Source organism: Erinaceus europaeus, chromosome 12, assembly GCF_950295315.1.
Source record: "Erinaceus europaeus chromosome 12, mEriEur2.1, whole genome shotgun sequence".
In the NCBI taxonomy this organism is placed as follows: domain Eukaryota; kingdom Metazoa; phylum Chordata; class Mammalia; order Eulipotyphla; family Erinaceidae; genus Erinaceus; species Erinaceus europaeus.
The window spans coordinates 9,870,708-9,895,455 of record NC_080173.1 but is presented as its reverse complement, the minus strand read 5'-3'; the positions used below and the strand labels follow the sequence as shown (position 1 = coordinate 9,895,455).

The following is a 24,748-nucleotide window of genomic DNA, read 5'->3' as shown; positions in this document are numbered from 1 at the left end:
ACTGGCTCTGCCCCGCCGGGCGGCCTCCGGACTGGGATCTCCGCAGTTTGGGGGGGTCGCTGGGACACCCCGAACGCTCGAGGTAGGCCCCACCCCACGATCGCCTCCCGTCTCCCCAGCCTCGGATCCGGGGCTTGAGCCGGGGGCCCCGGCGCGGCGCTCTCACCTCACAATCCCCGCGAGTCCCGGAAGCCCCCGGCGCCGGAAGCCGGCGGGCCCAGTCGTCCGGCACGGCCCAGCCGCGACTCCGCAACTCCGGGTCCCACCCGCCCTTCCACCTCCCTCAGGCCCGCGGCGGGGCGTCCGCACCAGTGCCCGACAGCGCTCGGTTATCTTTCACCCCCACGTTGTCACTGCGCGGGCAGTCGGCTCCAGACCTGCTATCACCGGGGCGTGACGTAATCTGATGTACTTGACAGCGGGCTCGGTGTTTCCCGCAGCGGCCGCGGGCTTGCCAACAGGCGAAATCTCTGGCCACCTCTGAGGAGGTCCTCTCGCCCAGAAGCCCCCAGCCGCTCCCCCCCACCCCCCGCGAGCCGGCCTCGGGCCCCTGGGCGGGGTTACCGGTCGGCGCGGCCCCGGCCTGCGTCACTGCGCAGGCGCGAGAGGGCGGAACCACGGCGGCGTCGACATGGGGGGGCGCGGAGCCGACGCCGGAAGTAGCGGTGGTACGGGTCCCGCTGAGGGGGACTCAGCGCCGGCTGCGTCCACCCGCGCGGCGGCGAGAGCCGAGGCCCGAGAGGGTGGGCGTGGCGGCCGCCCCGACGCAACACCGTCCCTTCGCTCCTCTCGGCGAGCGGCGCCGCGTCGCTCCCCTCCAGCGGCTGCCATGAGCGAGCGCCTCCGCCCCCGGTGAGCCCGCGGGGACCTCTCTGCGCGTCCCTGCCGGTCGCCCGCCGTCCGTCCTCGGGGGCCGGCGCGTGGAGCGGGGTGGGAGCCGCCGGGCCGTCGAGGGGAGGCGGGCGTCCGGGGGCCCCGCCGGTCCCCGTCTTTCCTCCCGGGCGATGGAGTCGGAGCCGCCCCGGAAGCGCCGGGGCCCTGCGGCGGCGTCGCCCTAAAGCAGCGGCGCGCCTGGGGGCCGGGGCCGGGGCTCCTCGCCGGGGGACCCTGGGTGGCCGCCGCTCAGCAGGCGCGTCCCGGGCCGCGGGTTCTAAACTGGCCGCCCGGCCGTTTGGCCTGTGCACCCCGCGCACCCCGAAGGCGGGTCCCCGGGCCGGGTGGCCGGGTGCCGAGCAGGCGCTTTGTGCCTTCGGACGGTGTCGTCTGTCTCCCCACCTCCCTTATGTTTTTACTTGTTCAGGAGAAAGATGGAAGGAGACACAGAGAGAGAGAGAGAGAGAGAGAAGGGACGTCACTCTGGTGCATGTGTCGCCGGGCCCCGAACCCGGGAACCTCAGGCTCGAGAGTTCAGCCTGCGCCCGGGTCCTCACGACCTTTCTGCCTTTTTCATCCTTTCTCATCGTCGTTTATTTTCCTCCGTATTTACAAGGCTACAAAGCGGGAGAGAGCAAAATCCGGGGGGGGGGGGGAGCGGGGAGGGGCCCAGAAGGAAGAGCCTCAGTTTCCAGACAGACAGACAGTCAGACAGACGGGGGTAGGGTGAGGGCGGAGAGGAGTGGGGTTTGGAGCGAAAGCCTCCTGCCCTTCCCTCGTCCTCCCCATCCCTCCATATCTCCCGACCCCCCACTCACCTGGGGCTCCCCTGCCGCCTCCATTATTCCCGTTATTTTATTCCCATTATTCCGTCACAGCGGGTTGGGGAAGGCAGGGTCGCCTCACAGTAGGTTAAGTTAGGGTTTTGGTGTTTTTTTTTTTTCTCTCCTCTTCTTTTTCCTCCTCCTCCTCCTCCCTTTCTTCTTGTCACTGCGTGTTCTCTTTGGCTCTGACTGTAATTGATAAAACTCTTCCCACTGGGGCCTTGCTCCCAGGGGTGTGTGTGGTGTGTGTGTGTGTGTGTGTGTGTGTTCCCAGGGGTGTGTGTGGTGTGTGTGTGTGTGTCCCCAGGGGTGTGTGGTGTGTTTGTGTGTGTGTTCCCAGGGGTGTGTGTGGGGTGTGTGTGTGTGTTCCCAGGGGTGTGTGGTGTGTGTGTGTGTGTGTCCCCAGGGGTGTGTGTGGTGTGTTTGTGTGTGTGTCCCCAGGGGTGTGTGTGTGTGTGTGTGTGTTCCCAGGGGTGTGTGTGGTGTGTTTGTGTGTGTGTCCCCAGGGGTGTGTGTGGTGTGTTTGTGTGTGTGTCCCCAGGGGTGTGTGTGTGTGTGTGTGTGTTCCCAGGGGTGTGTGTGGTGTGTTTGTGTGTGTGTCCCCAGGGGTGTGTGTGGTGTGTTTGTGTGTGTGTTCCCAGGGGTGTGTGGGGTGTGTGTGTGTGTTCCCAGGGGTGTGTGGTGTGTTTGTGTGTGTGTCCCCAGGGGTGTGTGTGGTGTGTTTGTGTGTTTTCCCAGGGGTGTGTGGGGTGTGTTTGTGTGTGTGTGTGCGCGCGCCATTAAGATTCTGGAAAGCCAATGGGGAAACTACTCTCTTGGCAGAGTGCGGGACTTGCAGGCCCGGGACTGCAAGTTTTATTTCCAGAGCTGCCCGTAGAGAAGTGGTGCTCCGGGTTCTTTCTCATGTGAAACTCTTTATGTAGATGAGATAAAATCGTGTGTGTGTGTGTGTGTGTGTGTGTGTGTGTATGAGTCTTTTTTAAAAAATTTATTATCTTTATTTATTGGATGGAGACAACCAGAAATTGAGAGGGAAGGGGGAGATAGAGAGGGAGAGAGACAGAGAGACACCTGCCGCCCTGTTTCACCACCCGGGAAGCTTTCCCCCTGCCGGTCAGCCAGATGCGCCACTGCCCGGCCGCTGTCTGAATAAAAGAGCCATGAGTCTCTTCGCAGTCTTCAGCTGTTTGGTCCACTGGGCCAGGTTGAGCATGTCGTGTAGAAGGTGACAGTGGACTGCGGGTGGAATCCGCTGTTGAAACATGAACACAGTCTCTTGACAGACAGACCTGAGCGGACCCGTGGTTTTCTTCGCTGAGCAGTTTATCTGTGCGACCGACCAGTCTGTTGGCAGGGAGTAGCCAGAGACCCTCCTGAGAAAGCCTGTCTCTTTCCTGCGAGAAGGCTCCTTAGTCTAGCGCTGTGCACGCACAGCCTGGTCGTGTTTATACCCGGATGGGACTTGTTCATCTTGTGTATAGACGATCTCAGCATGTGTGTGCAGATACCATTGCAGTCAAAGGTGCTGCTGGAGTCAGGCAAGGGTTTCTCCTCCTGTGTTTCATAGACTACGAGCCACGTCAGCAGTTAGCATCTCCAAGTGGGCTCACCTCTCTAGGTCCTTTCCTCGGAGTTAGGAGGGAAGGGTTGGCCTAAGGTGGTTATCTTGCAGGCTGTTTGTCAGTATCCTGGGAGAGCCAGAGAAGGATGGGGTGTGTGGCAAGGAGTCCCCCTACTTTAATCAAAGCAGATCCTTTTATAAAACATACTGGATTTTTTTTTTTCAATAGGAAGAAAAAGTTACGTTACTTTGAAGTTTGAAAAGCCACTACTTTCTAATTAGAGATTTCTTTGCTGAGTGGCCTGGAGATGACAGGAAGGTTGGAGATGAATGATATAATAAAAAGTGATAGAATCAACCAGCCTCTTAAGTGACACAGTAAACAATCTGTAACAGAATGGTTCGAGGGAGCGTAATCAATTACAGCCTGGCTGCTAAAATTACAGCCTGGTCCATCGCTTTAATGGCAAAAGCTGTAATCTGACTGACTGTGCAGATAGGAGGGAGCTTGAAGCTATAATCTTGTCAATTATTAACAATTTGCTGGAAAAGAAATTTTGAAAGCTGGAACCTGAAGAGCCCTAGGAAAAACAGCACTACCTGTGAATTCTCTTTGTTTTGTGTCTGGGGCTGCAGCACTCCTGGCTGCCTTTTGCAGACCGAGAAAGACAGAGGGAGGGAGAGACACCGCACCACCGAAGCTTCCTCCACTGCGCGGCCCAGGCTAGAAGCAGAGCGGACGGACGCATTATCAACCCAGTACCATACTGAGGAGAGGACCTCTACAAGCAAAGTTGACACATAGATATTATTGTCACGAGGGTTGTCGCTGGGGCTTGATGCAGGCACTATAAAACCACCCCACCCACCAGCCTTTTTTTTTTTTTCTTTTTCTTTTTATTGAATAGGACAGAGAGAAATTGAGAGAGGAAGGGGAGATAAAGAGAGAGAAAGATAGATACTTGCAGACCTGCTTCACTACTCGTGAAGCAACCCCCCTGCAGGTGGGGAGTGGGGTCTCAAACCCAGGTCCGTTATATGTCTGGCCCCTGACAAATTGGTGCTGTTGTCACCGTGAGAAATCAGTTACTTCAGAAGCAGTGCTATTTTATGTGACTTTGCCAGAGCCATGTGACTTGCAGATGTTAGGGAAAATCTACAAAGCCAGTTTATCATTTTCTCTCACTTTATTTTCCTCTTTTTTTTTTTCCTTTTTAAATTTTATTTGCTATTATGGGATAAAGACAAATTGAGAGGGCAGGGGTGACAGAGAGGGAGAGAGTCAGAGAGACACCTGCAGCCCTGCTTGACCACTCATGAAGCTTTCCTCCTGCAGGTGGGGACCAGGGGCTCAACCCTGGGTCCATGCACACTGTAGTGTGTGCACTTAAACAGGTGTGTCACCACCTGGCCCCTTCACACTTTATTTTCCTTGCAGCCTCCTTGACAGTATAGCTGAGGAATTACCAGTGAGGAAATTGGCTATTTTTAGAAAGTATATTCTGACCGCTTTGTTGGAAGGAACAGTGGTTTGTAAGATGGTGATGAGTACAGCTTCTTGCCTCTCCTTGATAGGTGTCTGAGCTACTCCCACCAGCAGCTGATGTCTGAGAAAATTGGAAAGGTTTGATCAGGCTCACGGTTTGGGTCGAGTGACTCAGCAGCCCAGAGCACAGTCAGAGCACAGTCAGCTGCCGGCTTACTGATAGAAGACTGGAGCCCACAAAGCCCTTCAGTCACTTTCTCCTGGAGTGTCAACAGGCCTCCCAGCAGCCACTGCTCAGCAACAGCTGACAGCATTCCCAGTCGTTTTAGGAAAACAGCAGCAATTTCTCTGTCCACATCTGTCATCATAACCCTTGAGTGACTGCTAAAACCTGGGAGCCATTGAGTTTTCAGTCTCCCGAGTAGTTTAAAATAATATGTAGGAGGCCTGGGAAATAGCACCAGCCTGAGGCATTGAAGGTGTCAAGTTCCATCCCCAGCACCACCATAAGCCAGAGCTGAGCTCTGTGCTGCTATATTAGTAGATAAGTAAATAAATGAGGTGCAAACCTAAGTCCCTGGGAGAAAGGAAGCAAATACTTACGATTTTCTTTTTTTCTTTAATTTTATTTATTTTCCCTTTCATTGCCCTTGTTTTTATTGTAATTATTGTTGTTATCGTCGTTGTTAGATAGGACAGAGAGAAATGGAGAGAGGAGGGGAAGATGGGGAGAGAAAGATAGACACCTGCAGACCTGCTTCACCGCCTGTGAAGCGACTCCCCTGCAGATGGGGGGCTGGTGGCTCGAACCAGGATCCTTCCGCTGCGGAGTTCAGGGAGTTGAGCTCAGGGCGTATGTGTGTGGGAGAGGAGATGGCACTCAGTCACTGGGGCCTCACTATGGAATTTTTGAGATAGACTGAGACAGAGGGAGAGACACCAGTGTGCTGAGACTTCGTTCAGTACAGTTGGGGCTGGGTTTGAACCTGGAGCTTATGGATGGATGCCCACTATCCCCAAGTGAGCTAGCTTGTCTGACCTCAGGGTGGTCAAGTTGCTTGGGCCAGAGATGTAAGCAGACTGCATTGTATGTGTGCAGTTATAATCTGAACTGCTCCCCCGCTTAATAACAATAATAAATAGCACGATCTGAATTCATAGCTTTAGGACTCAGATGTGACTACATAGAAGGTACTCTACACTCCCAGTTCAGTACTGTGCCAGAGGCTTCCCCTCCCCCAACTGGCTTTTGTTTCTTAAAGAAGTTTCATCCTGGCGGCTTGATTGTGCTGTTTTCTGTAAGTTGACCTCTAGCCAGCATTGCCCAATAGAATTTTCCGCAGTGACATCCTTTGGCAGGCGGTCTCTTAGCCACTAGTTAAAAGCAGCCATTGAGCACTGAAATGTGGTTAGTGGGAGTTAGGATCTTGATTTTTTTTTATTGTTGTGATTATTGTTGTTATTGATGTCGTTGTTGTTGGATAGGACAGAGAGAAATGGAGAGAGGAGGGGAAGACAGAGAGGGGGAGAGAAAGACAGACACCTGCAGACCTGCTTCACCGCTTGTGAAGCGACTCCCTTGCAGGTGGGGAGCCGGGGGCTCCAACCGGGATCCTCACACTGGTCCTTGCACTTCACACCATGTGCGCTTAACCCGCTGCGCTACCGCCCGACTCCCACCTTCTTTTTTCTTTTTTTTTTACCCCACTGTGCCAGGGCCTCTCGCGTGTGTGCCTCCACTGCTCCCAGGCGGACATTTCCCTTTTCCTTCTCTCTCTCTTCCCCCCCTTTACTTTTAAAAAAAATTTTAATTAAATCTTAGATTTATTTGTTTTTTCTTTTTTTTAAATTTCTTTATTGGGGAATTAATGTTTTACATTCAACAGAAAATACAATAGTTTGCACATGCATAACATCCCCCAGTTTCCCATATAACAACACAACCCCCACTAGGTCCTCTGAATCCTTCTTGGACCTGTATTCTCCCCACCCACCCACCCCAGAGTCTTTTTGTTGTGATGCGCCAATTCCAGTTCAGGTTCTACTTGTGGGTTTTTTTTTTTTTTTTCTGATCTTGTTTTTCAGCTTCTGCCTGAGAGTGAGATCATCCCATATTCATCCTTCCGTTTCTGACTTATTTCACTTAACATGAATTTTTCAAGGTCCATCCAAGATCGGCTGAAAACAGTGAAGTCACCATTTTTTACAGCTGAGTAGTATTCCATTGTGTATCTAGACCACAACTTGCTCAGCCACTCATCTGTTGTTGGACACCTGGGTTAATTCCAGGTTTTGGCTATTACAAATTGTGCTGCCAAGAACATATGTGTACACAGATCTTTTTGGATGGATGTGTTGGGTTCCTTAAGATATATCCCCAGGAGAGGAATTGCAGGATCATAGGGTAGGTCCATTTCTAGCCTTCTGAGAGTTCTCCAGACTGTTCTCCACAGAGGTTGGACCAATTGACATTCCCACCAGCAGTGCAGGAGGGTTCCTTTGACCCCACACCCTCTCCAGCATTTGCTGCTGTTACCTTTTCTGATGTATGACATTCTCACAGGAGTCAAGTGATATCTCATCGTTGTCTTGATTTGCATTTCTCTGACAATCAGAGACTTGGAGCATTTTTTCATGTGTTTCTCGGCCTTTTGGATCTCTTCTGTGGTGAATATTCTGTCCAAGTCCTCCCCCCATTTTTGGATGGGGTTATTTGTTGTCTTGTTGTTGAGTCTGGCAAGCTCTTTATATATATTGGTTATTAAACTCTTGTCTGATGTATGGCATGTAAAGATCTTCTCCCATTCTGTGAGGGGTCTCTTGGTTTGGGTAGTGGTTTCTTTTGCTGTGAAGAAGCTTTTAAATTTGTTGTAGTCCCATAGGTTTATACTTGCCTTAGTCTTCTTTGTAATTAGATTCATTTCATTGAAGGTGTCTTTAAAATTTATGCAGAAAAGAGTCCTGCCAATATTTTCCTCTAAGTATCTCATAGTTTGTGGTCTAACATCCAAGTCCTTGATCCACTTGGAATTTACTTTTGTATTTGGTGAAATACAGTGCTTCAGTTTCATTCTTCTGCATGTTTCAACCCATTGTTTACAACACCATTTGTTGAAGAGACTGCTTTCCCCATGTAATAGTCTGGGCCCCTTTGCCAAAGGTTAGATGTCCATAGGTGTGGGGGCAGATTTATTTTATTTATTAACACGAGTGAGAACACGACTGGCATGTGTGGTGCTGGGGATTAAACTTGGGCCCTCGTACTTTTAAGGTCAGAGCTTTAGCTCTTAGGCTGCCTCATTTTTATTTCATTCATGGACAGAGGAGAGAGTTAAGCACTGCTCCATGTCAGTGGGGCTGCTTCTGGTGCTTTGGTGCTCTGGGACTCAAACCTGGGATCCCTCAAATTTTAAGGCACTGCACTCTACTATGTGAGCTGTCTCCTGGCCCTGCGCTATTCTTAGTTTCTGCCTGGGGTTTCGAACTCCTGACAGTGCTTGATTCTGACACAGAATACTTAAAATGTTACTTTTGCACCCCTGAGAACACCTGACTGAAGAGTTAGGCCTGAAGTGTTCAAGCTGTAGGTGCTAAAAAGGAACTCGCTTTATGAAGTAGCCGACCGGGCAGCCAGAATACCAGCGCCAGTGTGCCCGAGAGCAGCGTTTCAGTGAGCGCCAAGAGGGCCAGGCCCCGTCCTGGCTTGGCACGGGGGGAGCATAGCTCCCATAGTGGGGAAGGGAAGCGGTGCTGCAGAGGCCTCTTTCTTGCTCCCTCTCTCATCTCCTTCCCTCACAATTTCTCCTGGCCTACCAAAATTTTGTTGTTTTTTTTTTTTGCTTTCTTTGGCATGCGGCCCTCGAGCCCCAGAGATAACTCTGGTAATTAAAGAAGAAAAAGACATTAAAAGGAAGAGGAATAACAGCAACAAGAAAACAAGGGCCACAAAAGGGAATAAATAAATATTTAAAAGAAAAAAAGGACGAGGAAAGTAGTCTAACACTTTAGAAGACAGGGAGCTTTTGTTTAGTGTGATTACTGGGGAAAGGTCAGGCGTGGTAGAAAAATTCAAGATGACGTTGCTCTAAACCTCTGTTGAGTCTCCTACATAGCATTATTTTTGTTTGGTTAGAACTTAAAAAAAAATTCTTTTATATTTATTTTCCCTTTTGTTGCTCTTGTTTTTTATTGTTGTAGTTATTGTTGTTGTTATTGATGTTGTCGTTGTTGGATAGGACAGAGAGAAATGGGGAGAGGAGGGGAAGACAGAGACGGGGAGAGAAAGACAGACACCTGCAGACCTGCTTCACCGCCTGTGAAGCGACTCCCCTGCAGGTGGGGAGCCGGGGCTCAGAGCAGGATTCTGGTCTGAGGATGGTGCTCTTGCAACTTCTCGCCCATGGCTACCATGTGAAGACCCACACTTGCTCATATGCTCTCACACTTTACCAAGATCACCTGTTGGCTTTTCTCGCCTCCTGTGATTTGCCTTTGCAAGTAGTTAAGTAGCAGATAAAAAAAAAGGAGATTGCCTTATGGCATAAATGACTTTTTATCCATGTGTCTATGGACTTTAAAACGGATTTCTGCTGTGATTTGATTTCAGGAAAAGGAGAAGGAATGGCAGTGAAGAAGACCACCATCTTCCCCCCCAGACCAAAAGGAGTAGTAGGAACCCTGTCTTTCACGATTCCTGGGACACAGAGGTAGGATTAAAGTCTGCTGTTTTACTGCTTGAGCCAAGTAACCCAGTTTCATCTGTGTCATTAAGGTGATTGAGGGCTGGAGAGGTAGTTCATCAGGTAGGATGTACCTTGCTATGGGCACAGCCCAGGTGCAAGCCCTGGCACCAGTTGGGAGACGCCATGGCACCAGAGGAAGCTCAACTGCTGTGGTATCCTTCCCTTTTTGTGAATGAAAGGGTTGCCCAGAGTGCCGAAACCCCAAATGTGTGAGGCCTTAGCTTTGCAGGTATTCTTCACTTGAATAAATAAAATTGTACTTGATTTGATTTAAATTATTTATTTCTGTCCTGGCCTCTTTGAGGAAGCTATGTACCCTCTGTCCAGCACAGGGTGTATGTCTACACATGTTCAGCGTAATGTCTACTCATACACATACACGGATACAACACACACTCCCAAATCTGCATTTGTTAAGAGATTTCACGAGCCCATCTTTGAACTCCTTTGCTGTATCAGAAACCAACTGATTTTCTAATACTGGATCGTTGGGAAGGTCACGGTGGATTCTGCTATTTTTTTCCCTATGCAAAATCGCATCCTGAGTTTTCTGACGACCTAGTAGATTATAAACCTGTCTTCTCCCTGCTCCCCAGGTTTATTTAGCTATTAAGGAGAGAGGGGAGCCAGAGACTCTGACATGCTCGAGGGTCCCCTGTTTTGTCCACTGAACCACCCCCTGGTCCCTATAAGCCACTGAATTGAGACAGGCATGATGCGGGGTGGAGCTCAGCCCAGCTGCACTGGAAGGGAGCTTTGGTGCCAGGCTCTCTTTCATTCCCCCTGTCTCTGCACAAACACACAAACGAAAAGCCAAAGCAGACAACAAAAAGATAAGCACATTTGATTATTTCAGTTCACATGTCTTTCAAAGAAACTGAGGATTCACTATTTAAAATATTTAAAATACACTATTTAAAGTGCGTTGATTGTCTTTACTTTCTCATTCAATACTGTGAGGAGTTCCCATAGAAGCCAGAGTGAGGGGAGAAGCAGATAGGAAGCCGAAATTTAGTACTTCATTCTGGGAGAAAATTTCCTTGCAATTGGAAAAACGGTTGTATGGTGGGGAAAGGAAGTTTTGATCTAAAGATTTTGATCATTAACGGTTGTCACCCTGACAAGACAGTCTCCTCAGTGGGCAAAGATCCTTGAGCCCTGACTGCATGAGTTAAAACAGAATTCTCTGTATCATAGTTCTTATACAACCAAAAATTGTACTTGAATTAGTTCTCAGTAATAGGATTTGACCTATACCCATTCTCTACCAGAATTGCAGAGGGGGAAGATGAGTAAGTCTCAGGAGGGCAGTGCTCATTCAGGATCAGTTAAATGAAGATTGCATTCATGCATGTGGAGGCTTGAGTTTCTAGAGATTTTATTCCCCTTTTGAAAAATCTTGATTTTTTTTTCTTTCCTTTCTCCTTTTTAGTACTTATTAGAAAAGCAATTGAGCTTTTTTTTTTTCACAGTGGTAATTGAGGAATCTCTTGGATGAGAGAAAACCAAAGATTAGAGGCTACCACTAACATCTGATGATAAAAATATAACAGTACTTGAATTTCCATTATTCTTTGGAATTCTGACATTTCATTAAGTGATTGTTTTGTGGTGTCAGCACTAATACTTTGAGACTGTAAATCCTGCCATGTGATGATCAACTTAATTGAAAGGGATAATAAGTTTAATTCTTGCATACATCTTTTTCCTGCACCTATAGTTTTTTTTTTTTTTTTTTTTAAACCAAAGCACTCCTCAGCTCTGGGTTATGGTGGTGTGGGGGAATTGAACCTGGGACTTTGGATCATCAGGCATGAAGTCTTGTGGCAGAACCATTATACTATGTACCCTCACCTGCCCCCTAGAGTTTTGTTTTGTTTTTTTAAGCTGTGACTAGTTTCAGGTATACAACATAGTTGTTTTCCCTTTGTATACACTGCAAGATGGTCACTAGATTGAAGCTTAGCATTCTTAACCTTAAGCTAGTTTTTCTCCTCTAGTGAAGAGGTGACTTTTTTTTTTTTTGGATTGAACCCAGAGCCTCACACATAGGAAGCCTTTGCGCTACCCTGTAGCCTTATTCCTGGCTCCATGACAAGAACTTTCAATGATCTGTAATTTTGATGCCTGAAAACTTGCCCTTTCTAAGATCTATTCAGTGGGATTGCAGAAGACAGTGTTACTCAGCTTGTTGGTTCATATGTCCTGTTTTTACCTCTTTAAAGAAATTTGGAGGGAGTCGGGCGGTGGTGCGGCGGGTTAAACACACGTGGCGCAAAGCACAAAGACCAGCATAAGGATCCCAGTTCAAGCCCCCGGCTCCCCACCTGCTGGGGAGTCACCTTCACAGGTGGTGAAGCAGGTCTACAGGTGTCTGTATTTCTCTCCCTGTCTTCCCCTCCTCTCTCCATTTCTCTCTGTCCTATCTAGCAACGACAACATCAGTAACTACAACAGTAAAACAAGGGCAACAAAAGGGAAAATAAATAAATAAATATTTAAAAAAAAAGAAAGAAATGTGGTCTGGGAGGTGGCGCAATGAACTCTCAAGCATGAAGTTCTGAGTTCAGACCCCAGCAGCACATGTACCAGAGTGATGTCTGGCTCTTCTGTGTTTCTCGTTAATACATAAATAAATAAAATCTTAAAAAAAGGGGGGGAGCTGGGCGCTAGCGCAGCGGGTTAAGTACAGGTGACGCAAAGCGCAAGGACTGTCATAAGGATCCTGGTTCGAGCCCCCGGCTCCTCACCTGCAGAGGAATCCCTTCACAGGCGGTGAAGCAGGTCTGCAGGTGTCTGTCTTTCTCTCCCCCTCTCTGTCTTCCCCTCCTCTCTCCATTTCTCTCTGTCCTATCCATCAACGACGACATCAATAACAATGATAATTACAATAATAATACAACCAGGGCAACAAAAGGGAATAAATAAATAAATATTTTTTAAAAAGAGTTTTCGAGGGGGCCGGGAGGTAGCACACCTGATTGAGCACGTATGTTACAATGCGCAAGGACCCAGGTTCAAGCCCCCAGTCCTCCCACCTGCAGGGGAAAGCTTTGTAAATAGTGAAGCAGTGCTGCAGGTGTCTCTCTGTCTCTCTCTCCCTATCACCCCTTCTTGATTTCTGGCTGTCTCTATCCAATAAATAAGTAAATATAATTTAAAAAATTAAAAAGAAATTTAGCACTTAATTCATCCCGTAGTCATAATCTGAAGGCCAGACCAGATTGCTGTTGCTATTTTTCCAGTCAGTGCAGGTAGTTTTTTGGTTAGCTGAACTTACTGGCTGAGCCCTAGTGGGTGGTCAGTAGTTCATTTTTCACATTCCACGGTGAGTGACCTCCTTTGTTCACGTCCTCAGAGGTGGTATTTGGTAATGAGGCTGAGCGCACAAGGGAGAGAAGAAAAGCAGGACACACGAGCCTGTATGTGGCTAGTCAAGCCCTGAATATTGAATTGTGATCCCTGGAATCGATCATTTTATTTGCAAGCACAAAAACAGCAAATGTAGGGACATTTGACTGCTCCCCCCCACAACTGTATATGACAGAGAAAACAATAAAATGACCTGTTATTACAGTAAAGTGATAATGTTAATGAAAATAGCTTTTAATTCTAAAGGGCTGACTGACAAGTAAATTTCCTGTGACCAACTTGAGTTTTAGTTACAAGAAACCATTCCCAGTGTTTTTCCAGAAACAGATAATTTTAGAATTCTTTGGGTTTTTTTTTTTTTTTTCTTTTTTGTAACTTTAGAAACTTTCATTTGGAAGACATTTGTTTTAGTTCTGAGATTTATTTATTAAACTAGACCACTGCTCAGCTCTGGCTTATGGTGGTGCTGGGAAATGACTTTTAGTGTCCAGTGTTTTATTTACTGCACCACCACCAGGCAGCATTAAAATTTGGGGTCTCCTTTTCTTGTAGGGCCAGTGACGTACGTAGTTCACTTGAATAACGCGCTGCTTTCCACCTGCTCACTTGCTTTGTCGGGGACACAGCCGGGCTTCCTGCCTGGCCGCCACTGCGGTGACGAAGCAGTAGTGCTGTGTGTCTTTCTGTTTGAAAGAGTTGGCTTGTTGAACAGTGAAGCCCTGGTGATGGACCAAAAAACCTGTTAGATGTGGACATTGGAATGTTCTTTTGTGTGGCACATGTGTGACAGCACCATTTCCCGGGCAACTCTTTCATTCGTTATATTTTACATAGAAACAGGGAAAGGTCACATTGTCCAGGGAGCTTCCCTTAGTGGCTTCGTGCTCCTTCCTGTGTGGTGCCAGGGTCTCCTATACACTCTACCAGGTAAACTGTCTTCCCCTACATGGGGTCTGGGTTTCTACTAGGAGTGAAATATATATATATATTACTTTAGAGACAGAAAGCCGAGAGAGACAGACAAGGCACCAAAATTTCTTTCAGTGTTGTGGGACCCTGGCTCAAACCTGGCTTCATACCTGACAGAACACTGCTCTAAGGCAGCTGTTTTGCTAGTCTGTTTATTTATTTTGGTCATCACCAGTGCTTCATCACTTCTGCTCTTCCTCCTCCTCCTCTTTTTTAAAATTATTATTAAAAAAAAAAAAGATTTACTTACTAGTGAGAAAGGGAGAGAGAATCAGAGCATCACTCTGGCTTATGCAGTGCAGAAGATCAAGCTAAGGACCTCAGGCTTGCAAGTTCTGTACTTTACCCACTGTACCACCTCCCAGCCACAGCCAGCCTTACTTTTTCAGACAGACAGGAGGGAAATAGAAAGACACAGTAGCGCCTAAGCGACCTGAAGTGTGGTAGGGGCCAGGCTTGAACTGGGGATGTGTGTGTGGTAAAGCAAGCACTCTCCAGGTGAGCCACTCCCCCAGCCATGGAGTAGTGCTTTTTGCTTTCACTTTTTTTTTTCTTTTTCACCAGAGCACTGCTCAGCTCTGGTTTATGGTGGTGTGGGTGATTGAACTGGGGGACTTTGGAGCCTCAGGCATGGAAGTCTCTTTGTATAACCATCATGCTGTCTCCCCCCCCCCCCCCTCTTTCCTTTTTCATGTTCTTCCACTTTGCGCTATGTGCACTTAACCCAGTCCACCATCGCCTGGCCCCCAAGAGGTGGTTTTAATTAACCTACTAGATGCATTTGAAAGCTGCTGAACTTATTGCTGTTGGAGGACCTGGAACTCTGAGATTGTTGTGAACTTTGAAACATTCCATCAGATGCTGTGGTGACAGTTGGGGCTGGAGTTAGTTCTTGCATTTATTTGAGAGTCTGCAGTGGCTTTAGAGTGAACTCCATTAGGGGATTCCAGAGATGAATGTAGAGTGACAACTCTTTTCTCTTGAGACTCATGTAAATTAAAGGCGTCAGTGACTAGGGAGATGGAAGTGAGGGGAAGCTAGGACTCGCAAGAAAATAAGATATGCTGGTGATTTGCTATTCTAATGGAGAGGGAGCATACAGCTCTAGGTAAGAAATAGACATGTGGTTTTCTTTATGAAGTGGAGCGACTCAATAATTAATACTCCTTCCTTGGGGTTTCTAAACATTATTAACGGAAGTCTTTAGAGTTGTCTTGTTTCTACCAGGGTTATAAATGGATTGCACTTTATGCTGACTGCACACCCTGGAAAATAAAATTAAGGCTAGATCAAGTGGAGAGACCAAGAATTCTGTGCCTCTGGTGTGTAATTGTAACTCTGGGCTAGGAAAATGCACTTCTGGGACAGGGTGGGCACGTGCCCTCCGTTCCTGGTTTGACCCCGACACTGGAGTGGTGGGTGCTCTGTGTGGGTCATATGAGACTCTTGTATGTAGTGAAGCAGAATCAGTCCTAGAAAGGACAACAGCTCGCCTGCTGTCTGTATCACAGACTACATTTCCTTGCTGCCATGGGAGTGATGTGTCTACCTGTCATTTTTTTATCCAGGTTTCTGAATCTTCCCTCAGATCGCTCCTCCTCACTTCTTTATTCTTCTTTCCCCAGTCCGTTAAGTGCTCTTTCTCTCGTCTTATTTCTGCTCTGCTGCCTGCACTTTGCCTCACTGCTTCCCTTCACTGCCAGCTGTGGACGGTTGTGTGCAGTCACTCACAGCTGATGCTGCCTCTGCTGCATGCCTGCTCTCCCCCTGCAGACCCCAACTTCCTCCTCGGCTCAGCTGAAACTTTTTCAGACCTAAGGCCTTTCCCTTTAGCAGACCGGTACTGGGCACCTCTGTCTGCCTAGCGTTGTCCTGGGTGCCGAGTCAGATGGGATGTCCCCTTCCTCTCCTGCCTTCCTTCTCCCTCTGCCTCTGCGATCCGACATGACACGCCACTCCATGCCCTCCGTGTGCCCTCCACAGCCTTCCTTAGGTCCTGCAGGGGTACTAGCAAACTTCTTGCTGGCCTTCATCTGGTACAGGTGCCTACGTCTTCGCTCCTTAGTCCAGCTCTGAATGTCTTAGATGCTTCAAACCTATTCCTGCAGACTTGAGGGTACTTGCTAATCTAATCTAGCCATAACTGTATGTTTTCATGTTATTTCCTGCCACGCTGCACTATTAACTTTGCTCTCCATGCCCTCCTTCAGTTTTGTTCTTTGTGCTCTCCTAGTTTGGCACACCCAATTTGTTTATCCCTCTAGACCAACTCCAGGTTTTTCGTTTTCTTTTAATCACCAGAGCACTGCTTATCTGTGGTTTATGGTGGTGCGGGGGATTGAACCTGGGATTCTGGAGCCTCAGACATGAGAATGTCTTTGCATAGCCATTATGCTATCTACCCCCCCCCCCAAGTTCAGATTAAGAAAAAAAGATTTGTTTTATGTTAAACACATACACACCAGAACATTGCTCAGCTCTGGTTTTTGGTAGGTATCTAGGAAATCGTCCATTTCTTCCAGGTTCTCTAGCTTGGTGGCATATAGTTGTTCATAGAAGCCTCACATGATATGTTGAATTTCTGCGGTGTCTGTTGTGATATCTCCTCTTTCATTTAGTATCCAATTTATTTGGGTCTTCTCCTTTTTTTGTTTTGTGAGTCTGGCTAAAGGTTTGTCGATTTTGTTTACTCTTTCGAAGAACCAACATTTACTTTCGTTGATCTTTTGTATGGTTTTCCTATTCTCAATGTTATTTATTTCTGCCCTAACTTTAGTGATTTCTGTCCTTCTGGTTGCTTTAGGGTTCCTTTGTTGTTCTTCTTCTAGGTCTTTAAGATGTGCACTCAGGCTGTTTATTTGTGCCTTTTCTTGTTTCCTAATGTGTGCTTGTATAGCTATGAACTTCCCTCTTAGGACTGCTTTAGCTGTGTCCCAAATATTTTGCTAGCTTGTGTCTTCATTTTCACTGAACTCTCGAAACATTTTGATTTCTTCCTTGATTTCCTCTTTGACCCAGAAGTTGTTAAGAAGTGTACTGTTGAGCTTCCACATTTTGGCACTGTTACTAATCTTTTGTTGATTGTTAAGTGTTAGTTTAATTCCACTGTGGTCTGAGAAGATGCTTGGGATGATTTCAGTGCTCTTGAATTGGCTGATGCTGTCTTTGTGGCCTAACATATGGTCTATCCTTGAGAATGACCCATGTGGATTTGAGTAAAATGTGTATTCCAGTTTCTTGGGATGAATGACTCTGAAAATGTCCAATAGTTCTAGTTTATCTATCTCTTCATTTAGCTCCCTTATGTCTTTACTGATTTTCTTCCTGGATGATCTGTCAAGTTGAGACAGTTGGGTGTTGAAGTCCCCTACTATGATTGTGTCACTGTTAATATATTGCTGTAGCTCTTTCAGTAGAAGTTTGATATATTTAGATGGCTTCTCGTTGGGTGCATAGATGTTAATAATTGTGAAGTCCTCTTGATTGACTGATCCTCTGAGCATTAAGTAGTGTCCATTCCTATCTTTTTTAATCTTATCTATTTTAAAGTCTATCATGTCAGATATGAGAATAGCTGTTCCTGCCCTTTTTTTGTGGGCCATTGGCTTGTATGATAGTTTTCTATCCTTTCACTTTAAGTCTGTGTTTGTCTTGTTGAGTTAGGTGGGTTTCCTGTAGACAGCATATTGTGGGGTTGTGTTTTCTGATCCATCTTCCTACTCTGTGTCTTTTAATAGGTGAATTCAGGCCATTGACATTTATTGATATCAAAGATTGAAGATATGTTAACGCCATTCTTGTAGAGTTTTAGAGTGTTTTGATATATGTCCTATTTGTGGTGGTCTGATTGTTTATAGGAGACCTTTCAGAACTTCTTTCAGGGCAGGCTTGGTGATAGTTGATTCCTTCAACTGTTGCTTGTCTGAGAAGGTTTTAATGGACTCTGTTATTGTTTTCAGCATCTCTTAATCTCTTTTTGAGATCTCTTCTTTTTTAGTTGTCTCTAATTCATCCTCAATCTTGCTAATTCTGTTTTCAGCCTCATAGATTCTATTCTCTCTGCCCTCTACTGCTTTCTGGAGTTCATCTATTTTGTTGCCCTGCTCTGATACTGTTTTAGCTTGTTCAGCTAGTTGTGTTCTTAGCTCAGCAATTTCAGCTTTCAGCTCTCTAATAACCATGAGATAATTAGTATTTTCTTCCATATTCTCATTTGTTGTTCCTGTATTTCTGATTATAATTTTTTCAAATTCTTTACTCACTCCTGTTATTATTTCCTTAGCTAATGTTTGGATGTTGAACTCGTTATTTTGTGCTTCACCCTCTGGAGGACTTTTAGCTGGACTCTTGGCCTGCTGGTTCGATTCTCCAATATTTCTTCTTGTTGTTTTAACCATTTATATATTATGTTATGAGTTCCCTTTATCAGTACTTTTCAAATTATTGATCACTATTGCCTGGATTGACTTGTGTCTAAGTAAGTTAATTAAAGGGTTCACAGTGGCGGAAGTTGACAGTTGTTTCAATCCCTGAGTTGGAGCTCAATGGTTTAAAAGCATCTTTCTTTTTTTTTCTTCCCTGTAGGCTATGGGAGCCTGAGGGCTTTTAAACTGTCAATAGGCTTCTTAGCTTAATCACTGACTCCTGACCAAGAGATAAAGCAGGGTGTGGCAGAGATAATCCAGTGGTTATGCAAAGAGACTTTCACAGCCCCTCAGCTATGCCACCGAGGTATAGGTCTTCTCCTGAGTTTCCTGGTTAGATCTCTGTCCCCTGGTGTCCCTCCCTATCACTGCTCCAGATTCTGAGGGTAGTAGCAATGGAGACTCAGAGTTGCACTTGGTGAGTCTCTGGGGAGTCCTCTCCTCCCTTCAGATGTCTCCTTGTTGGTGGAGCAGACTGGAGGTGGTGTCTCCACTGATAAACTGCTGAACTGTTAGCAGTCACTTAATCTCTCCTTAGGCTCCTCTGTCCTCTCTGTCACCAGCCACACGTGTTTGTACTCATGGGTGATTTACTGGGTTCCTGTGGTCTTTCTAGTCCTGTCTTGTTTCGGTCCCAGGTGGTCTCCTTTGGTATTCCTAGTTGATCTGGGAGAGGAGAGGGGGAGGGGGAGGGGGAGAGGAGAGAAAGCGATCTGCTGCTCGTAGCTCCGCCTCCGGAAGTTGAATTCCTCGAAGCTCTTCTTTTTAAGGACAGGTGTAACCAAATAAACATTTCTAGTGTCGTAGTTGTAATTTTTAAAACCATCACTGTAAGTAGTGACCACCCCTGACCACGATATTTCACATTCCAGGGCTGGGCAGTGTTCGAGCACCTCTCCCCACTAAGAATGAATGAATTAATGAATGAATACATGCATATATACACACTTTAAAACTGATTTTATGCCTGTAAGGGTTGAAGAAAATGTCTTTCTCCTTTATCCCAGAAAGTAGATCCTCTGATAGCTAAATAATCGTGTTGAAACCAGCTACAGTAATGTTTGAACTCTGAACCTAAGGCAAAGCAGTGGGGCAGGTAGACTGCTTACCCAGCAGAGCGCGGCCTTCCCCATGTGTGAACAAGGCGCTGTGGGGACTGTCTCCCTTCTCTGTCTCGCTCCTCGTCTCGCTCTCTCTGTCAGTTTAAAAAGAAAGAGTTCGCCAGGAGCAGTGTGATCACTCACTAGTAGGAGAAACAGTCCATAATTATACTATAATTTCCTGTGGCCTTCCTTCCCCAACTCTCTGCAAGTGCACGTACATTCCCGAGATTGTTCCCTCATCAACTTAAAGTAAAAAGGTAGTGTGTGCCTTCAAACGTTTCTTCACGCATTCGAGTGATAACTGTGCTCCACAGAAGAGACCTGTGAGAAAAATCCTGCGCTTCTTGTGTGTGGCAGCAGGGATGCATCGAGGACCGGGCACACGTGTGGTGGGTGTCACTGCCGAGCAGCTGTCCTGGCTCATCCCTTATTATGACTATTTTTAGATAGAGGGGAGAAGAGAGACACCACAGCACCACACAACCGCACACGGAGCTCCCGTGTGCTCTTCCTGGTGCTCCCATATGGTACCAGGGCTCAAGGATCCAGCTCAGGCGGGGTGCTGGGTTAGTAAGTTGAATGAGCATTCTTAGGCCTGCATAGCTAATGCTGACCTCGGGTTTGAACCTGGCCAGTTAAAAAGTATTTTTTTGTTAATATTTTTTACCAGAGCAAGGTGATGCTGGGGATAGAATGTGAGATCTTGGAGCCCTAGGCATGAAAGTTTTTTTTTTTTGCATGAACATTATGCTATCTGCATAAACCTCAGTTGTTTTTCAGTTTGATTCTAGAGCTTAGAAACCAAGTGCTTGATGTTAAGTTATGCATATCATATAGTCATATTTAAATCCTACTTGATTTTTTTCCCCCCCGAAATACTTATTGTAGTAGCTATAGAAAATGAAAGTATTTTTTTAGAGTGGGGGGACATAGCATTATGGTTCTGCAAAGAGACCCATGCCCAAGGCTTTGAAGCCCCAGGTTCAATTCCCCACACTACCATAAGCAAGAGCTGATCAGTGTTCTGGGGTTGGGTGGGGTGGGGGTTTGGAAGAGATACTTTTTAAATGTAGAAAGTCTAAGTTAAAATTTTTTTGGCATGTATAGCCTCTTAAGTTATTTTGGAAATTATTAAATTATTAAAAACACTAAAAGTCTAGTTGACATACTTACTGTACATACTGATTTTGTAGCCTGTTGAATAGACATTAAAGACCTCTGCCTTGTCATAGATTTAACCTGTTATTGCTAACAGCTGAATACACTTTTATTTTTATGAAGTATGATTCCTATATTTATGAGGATGTATTATGATTTTTTACTTAGTTTTTATTAGTGCTTTACAAGGTCATAAGATCCTAGAGTTACATTTCTTTTTTTTCTTTTTCTTTTTTTTCTTTTTTGATAGGACAGAAAGAAATGGAGAGAGAAGGGGAAGATGGGGGAGAGAAAGACAGACACCTGCAGACCTGCTTCACTACTTGTGAAGTGACTCCCCTGCAGGTGGGGAGCCGGGGGCTCGAACCGGGATCCTTACGCCGGTCCTTGCGCTTTGTGCCACGTGCACTTAACCCGCTGCGCTACCACCCAACTCTTAAGAGTTATATTTCTATACCACTTGAACCGCCAAAGTTCTGGTCCCCATACCCAACAGTAACCACCATATTCTCCCAAGGTCTTAAATATGGGTCAACTTTTTCTCCCCCAAGTTCATGTATTCTCTGTATTCCACAGATAAGCGAAGTCATCCGGTAACTGTCCCTCACTTCCTTCCTTCTTTCACTAAGCACAGTCACCTCCAGGTCCATCCATTTTGTCCCAAAGGATACACTGTTGTGGTTTTTTTCCTTTTTTTAGATTTTTTTTTATTGCTGAGTAGTTCTCCACTGAGTGTATGTCCCATAACTTTATCCAGTTTGTGCCTCCAGACTGAAACCAATTTCCTTCTCGACATTTAGTTTGTTCTATAAGCAGGCCACATGAACATCTTTCTGTGTCTTCATGAAGAGTTTTAAAAACCACAGGTATATTTGCCCACTTCCCCTATTAAAGAATTTTTACCCTTTGTCTGAATGTCACCTTTGCTATTATAGTGTGGAATAAATATATTTTAATTTGAGATGGAAATTTGACTTAACTAAAAATTGATTCTAGTTCTTGCCTTAATTTTCAGACAGTACCTGTAATGAAAAACTGTAAAGAAAACAGACTACTAAGAGGAAACAAAGTGTTCTGTGCGGTGGGTTCCTTACCTAGTGTAGTAATCTACTTGCTGATATTGTGACCTGACCCAATGGCCGTTCTAGATCGCTGCTTATGAAATAGAGTTGCGGTGATGCAAGTCCTGTGCTCTAGCAGCTGAACCCAGGCCACAGGAAAGGTTTTTCTGAAAAACACATTTTGGTTTTGAATTGGAATTGACTTCTTATGTCTTGTAAGTGACTTTATTTATTTGATAGAGACAGAAATCAAGAAGAAAGGGGGGACGTAGGGAGGGAAGAGAGACAGTAGCAGCACTGCATCACCACTTGTGGAGCTTTCCCCCTGCAGGGGGAGCGGGGTCTCAGACCAGGACCTTGGGCATTGTAACGTGCACACCACCCAGTGCACCACCTCCCAGCCCTCTTAAGTGACATTAGTTGCTGCTGCTGTTAATGCTTTCACTTGACTGCTTTAAGCCATTGTAGTACTTTAGTGACTATTTTTTTTATAGATGGGGTGTCTCCTATCTAGGGTGATGGGATATGTCTTCTGTGATTAACCCCAAATGATTTATGGATCATGATGATGCTTGGTAGATGTTTTATCAATAATGGGTTTCTTTTGTGAACATTTATTTTCTTTCTTTTTTTTTAAAGATTATTTTTATCAGAGCACTGCTCAGCTCTGTCTTATGATGGTGCTGGAGATTGAACCTGGGACCTTTGGTGCTCAGGCATGAAGCTGTCTTTCTGACAAGAATATCATTAACATCTTTTTTTTTTTTAACCAGAGCACTGATCAGCTCTACTTTATGGTGGTGCAGAGGATTGAACCTAGGACTTTAGAGCCTCAGGCATGAGTCTCTTTGCACGACCATTATGCTCTCTACCTCTGCCCAAGAATATCATTTTTTGATTGGGCAGAGAGAGAGAGTGAGAGAGGAGAGGGAGAAATACATCTGCAGCACTGCTTCCCCTCTGGGAAGCTCCTGCATTGCAGATGGGGACCGGGGGGTTTGAACTCCGGTCCTTGTGCATGGTAGCATGTGCGCTCAACCAAGTCTGCCACCACCTGGCCTGTCATTCCTTTCTTGTTTGTTTCAAATGGGTTTTTTCTATGTAGATACTGTAAAGTGTAATATTTGATAAACGCAGTAGGACTGGGATTTTAAAAATCAACTATAGCTAAACATTTTGTTGATCCTTTTTACAGTAAAATACAAAAGGTTAGAAAATAAATATGCAACTGTAATCCTAACATAACCATTACCGTTAGTTTGTTACTAGTCTTTTTTTCTTTCTAAAATTAAATTCATTTCTTGAGACTAGAGAGAGACTGACCAGCACCGGCACATGTGCTCCCAGGAGTTGACCCTAAGGCCTCTTACATAAGCACATCCTGTACTCTGCCTGCCGAGCCACCTTTTGGGGGACTCGCACTCGCTAACTCAACTCTCACCGCCACCAGGGCTGAGGCTCACTGCTCTCAGCAACAGAAAGAAAGAAATTGAGAGGGTTGGGGGAAGATATAATGCAAGAGAGAAAGATAGCCACCTGCAGGCAAGGGAGGACTGAGGGCTCTACCCTAGGTCCTTGCACGCGGTGACGTGTACCACCGCCTGGCCCTCAGTTTGTTTTTTGAGCCTGTGATACTACTAGAGGTGTCTTCCTTAGCCTGATCTTTTATTCTTTTTCTTGAGAGAGGAGGAAGGATACTACAGTACCCCTCTTCCGTCCGTTTAGCTATCCTGATGTATTCCATGCGCTGGGGCCTCATCCCAGCCCTTGTGCTTATCAATACACGTGCTTGCTGGGGGGCTGTCTCCTTGCCTGAAGACCCCTTTTTTTAAACTATTATTAAAAAAAATTTTTTTAAACTATATTTAACAATTTTATAGGACAGAAAATTGAGAGGGAAGGGGGATATAGAGGAGAGGGACAGACACTTGCAACCCTGCTTCACCACTTGTGAAGCTTTTCCTCTGCTGGTGGGGGCTGGGGGCTCGAACGTAGGTCCTTGGGCATGGTAGCATGTATACTTAATCAGGTGTGCCACTGCCGCCAGGCCCCTGAGATGACCTTTTGTGTATTTGGTATCAGTGGTTAGCACTCTCTGTGGTCGAGAACGTCCTTGGGAATAAATTGGAATGATAGTACAAACAGGTAGAAAGGATGGCTAAGGAATTGAAGGGATTTGCAGTTGGAAGACCCGTGCTTGAATCCAGACCCTGCTACTTTCTAGGACTGCAAATTGTGCTAGTAATGCCACTTGAACTCACTGGGTATGTGAGAGGACAGAAGGAAATACATAAGGGGAAGAAGCTTTGCAATCTGCAGAGCCCAGTCTATGTTTCATGCTGGCACTCCTAGAACCAAATAGGAAAACTGCCTTCTTAGTGTACTGTAAAGCAAACCACACCGCAGCAGCCTGATTGTCATCTTCTTTCTTCTTCTTCCAGTCTTCAAGCAGTGATGGTGGTAGCAGTAGCAGCAGCAGCAGCAGCAGCAGCATCAACAGCCCAGACAGGGCCAGTGGGCCAGAAAGCAGCTTAAACCAGATGGTCACTGGATCCAGCCCTACCACGCCCCAGCCCATGCCCGAGCAGTCTGCACTATGCCAAGGCCCTTACTTTCACATCAACCAGACCCTGAAGGAGGCCCACTTCCATAGCCTGCAGCACCGAGGACGTCCTCCCACATGATGCGCTGGCAGTTTCTTGCCTTCTGTGAAGGGACAGCGCTTGTGCAGATTTGATATTTCAACTTACAATGTTTTAAAAAATTGCACACAAAAAAATGCCTGTTGGCTTTTCAGTCTATATTTGAAATAACAGGTTAACAGGCTCTTGTTTACTTGTGGTTTTGCTGCACTATTGCAATTTCAAAGGGGCTTTGAAGCAATTTTTTATAGGATTCTTTTGAGGGTGGGGATCAAGTTCATGTCAAGGTAATGGTATGAGGATATTTCATCTTCGTGTTGAATTCATAGTTTGTCCAATTCAGACTGATTTTCCAAATCTGTCAATTAGAAATTCTACTTTATGTAAAAGGGCCTTTTAAAGATGTGAGATCTTCAATTTTTTTAATTCAATAAACTAGTGAGTATCTAGTTTCCATGGGAAAAAAAAAACAACAAAAAACAACTTTCCAAAATAGAGAAAGCTTGACTCAGTCTTGCACTGAAATTAATTGC

General features: G+C 46.0%; 1 protein-coding gene across 2 annotated transcripts; it reads left to right on the top strand.

Moving 5' to 3' along the window:
* The first annotated feature begins 592 nt into the window (after positions 1 to 592).
* Positions 593 to 24,386, top strand: VCF1 (VCP nuclear cofactor family member 1). 2 transcript variants are annotated; one of them, XM_007524536.3, is made up of 4 exons: positions 596 to 852; positions 9,351 to 9,450; positions 21,528 to 21,593; positions 24,015 to 24,386. In XM_007524536.3, the coding sequence occupies exons 1-4, from the start codon at positions 632 to 634 to the stop codon at positions 24,255 to 24,257; spliced, it is 630 nt and encodes a 209-aa protein (XP_007524598.2). In that variant the 5' UTR covers positions 596 to 631; the 3' UTR covers positions 24,258 to 24,386. The 2 variants fall into 2 exon arrangements, with proteins under 2 accessions (XP_007524605.1, XP_007524598.2); XM_007524543.3 differs by lacking the exon at positions 21,528 to 21,593 and having other exon boundaries at positions 593 to 852.
* Positions 24,387 to 24,748: the final 362 nt, after the last annotated feature.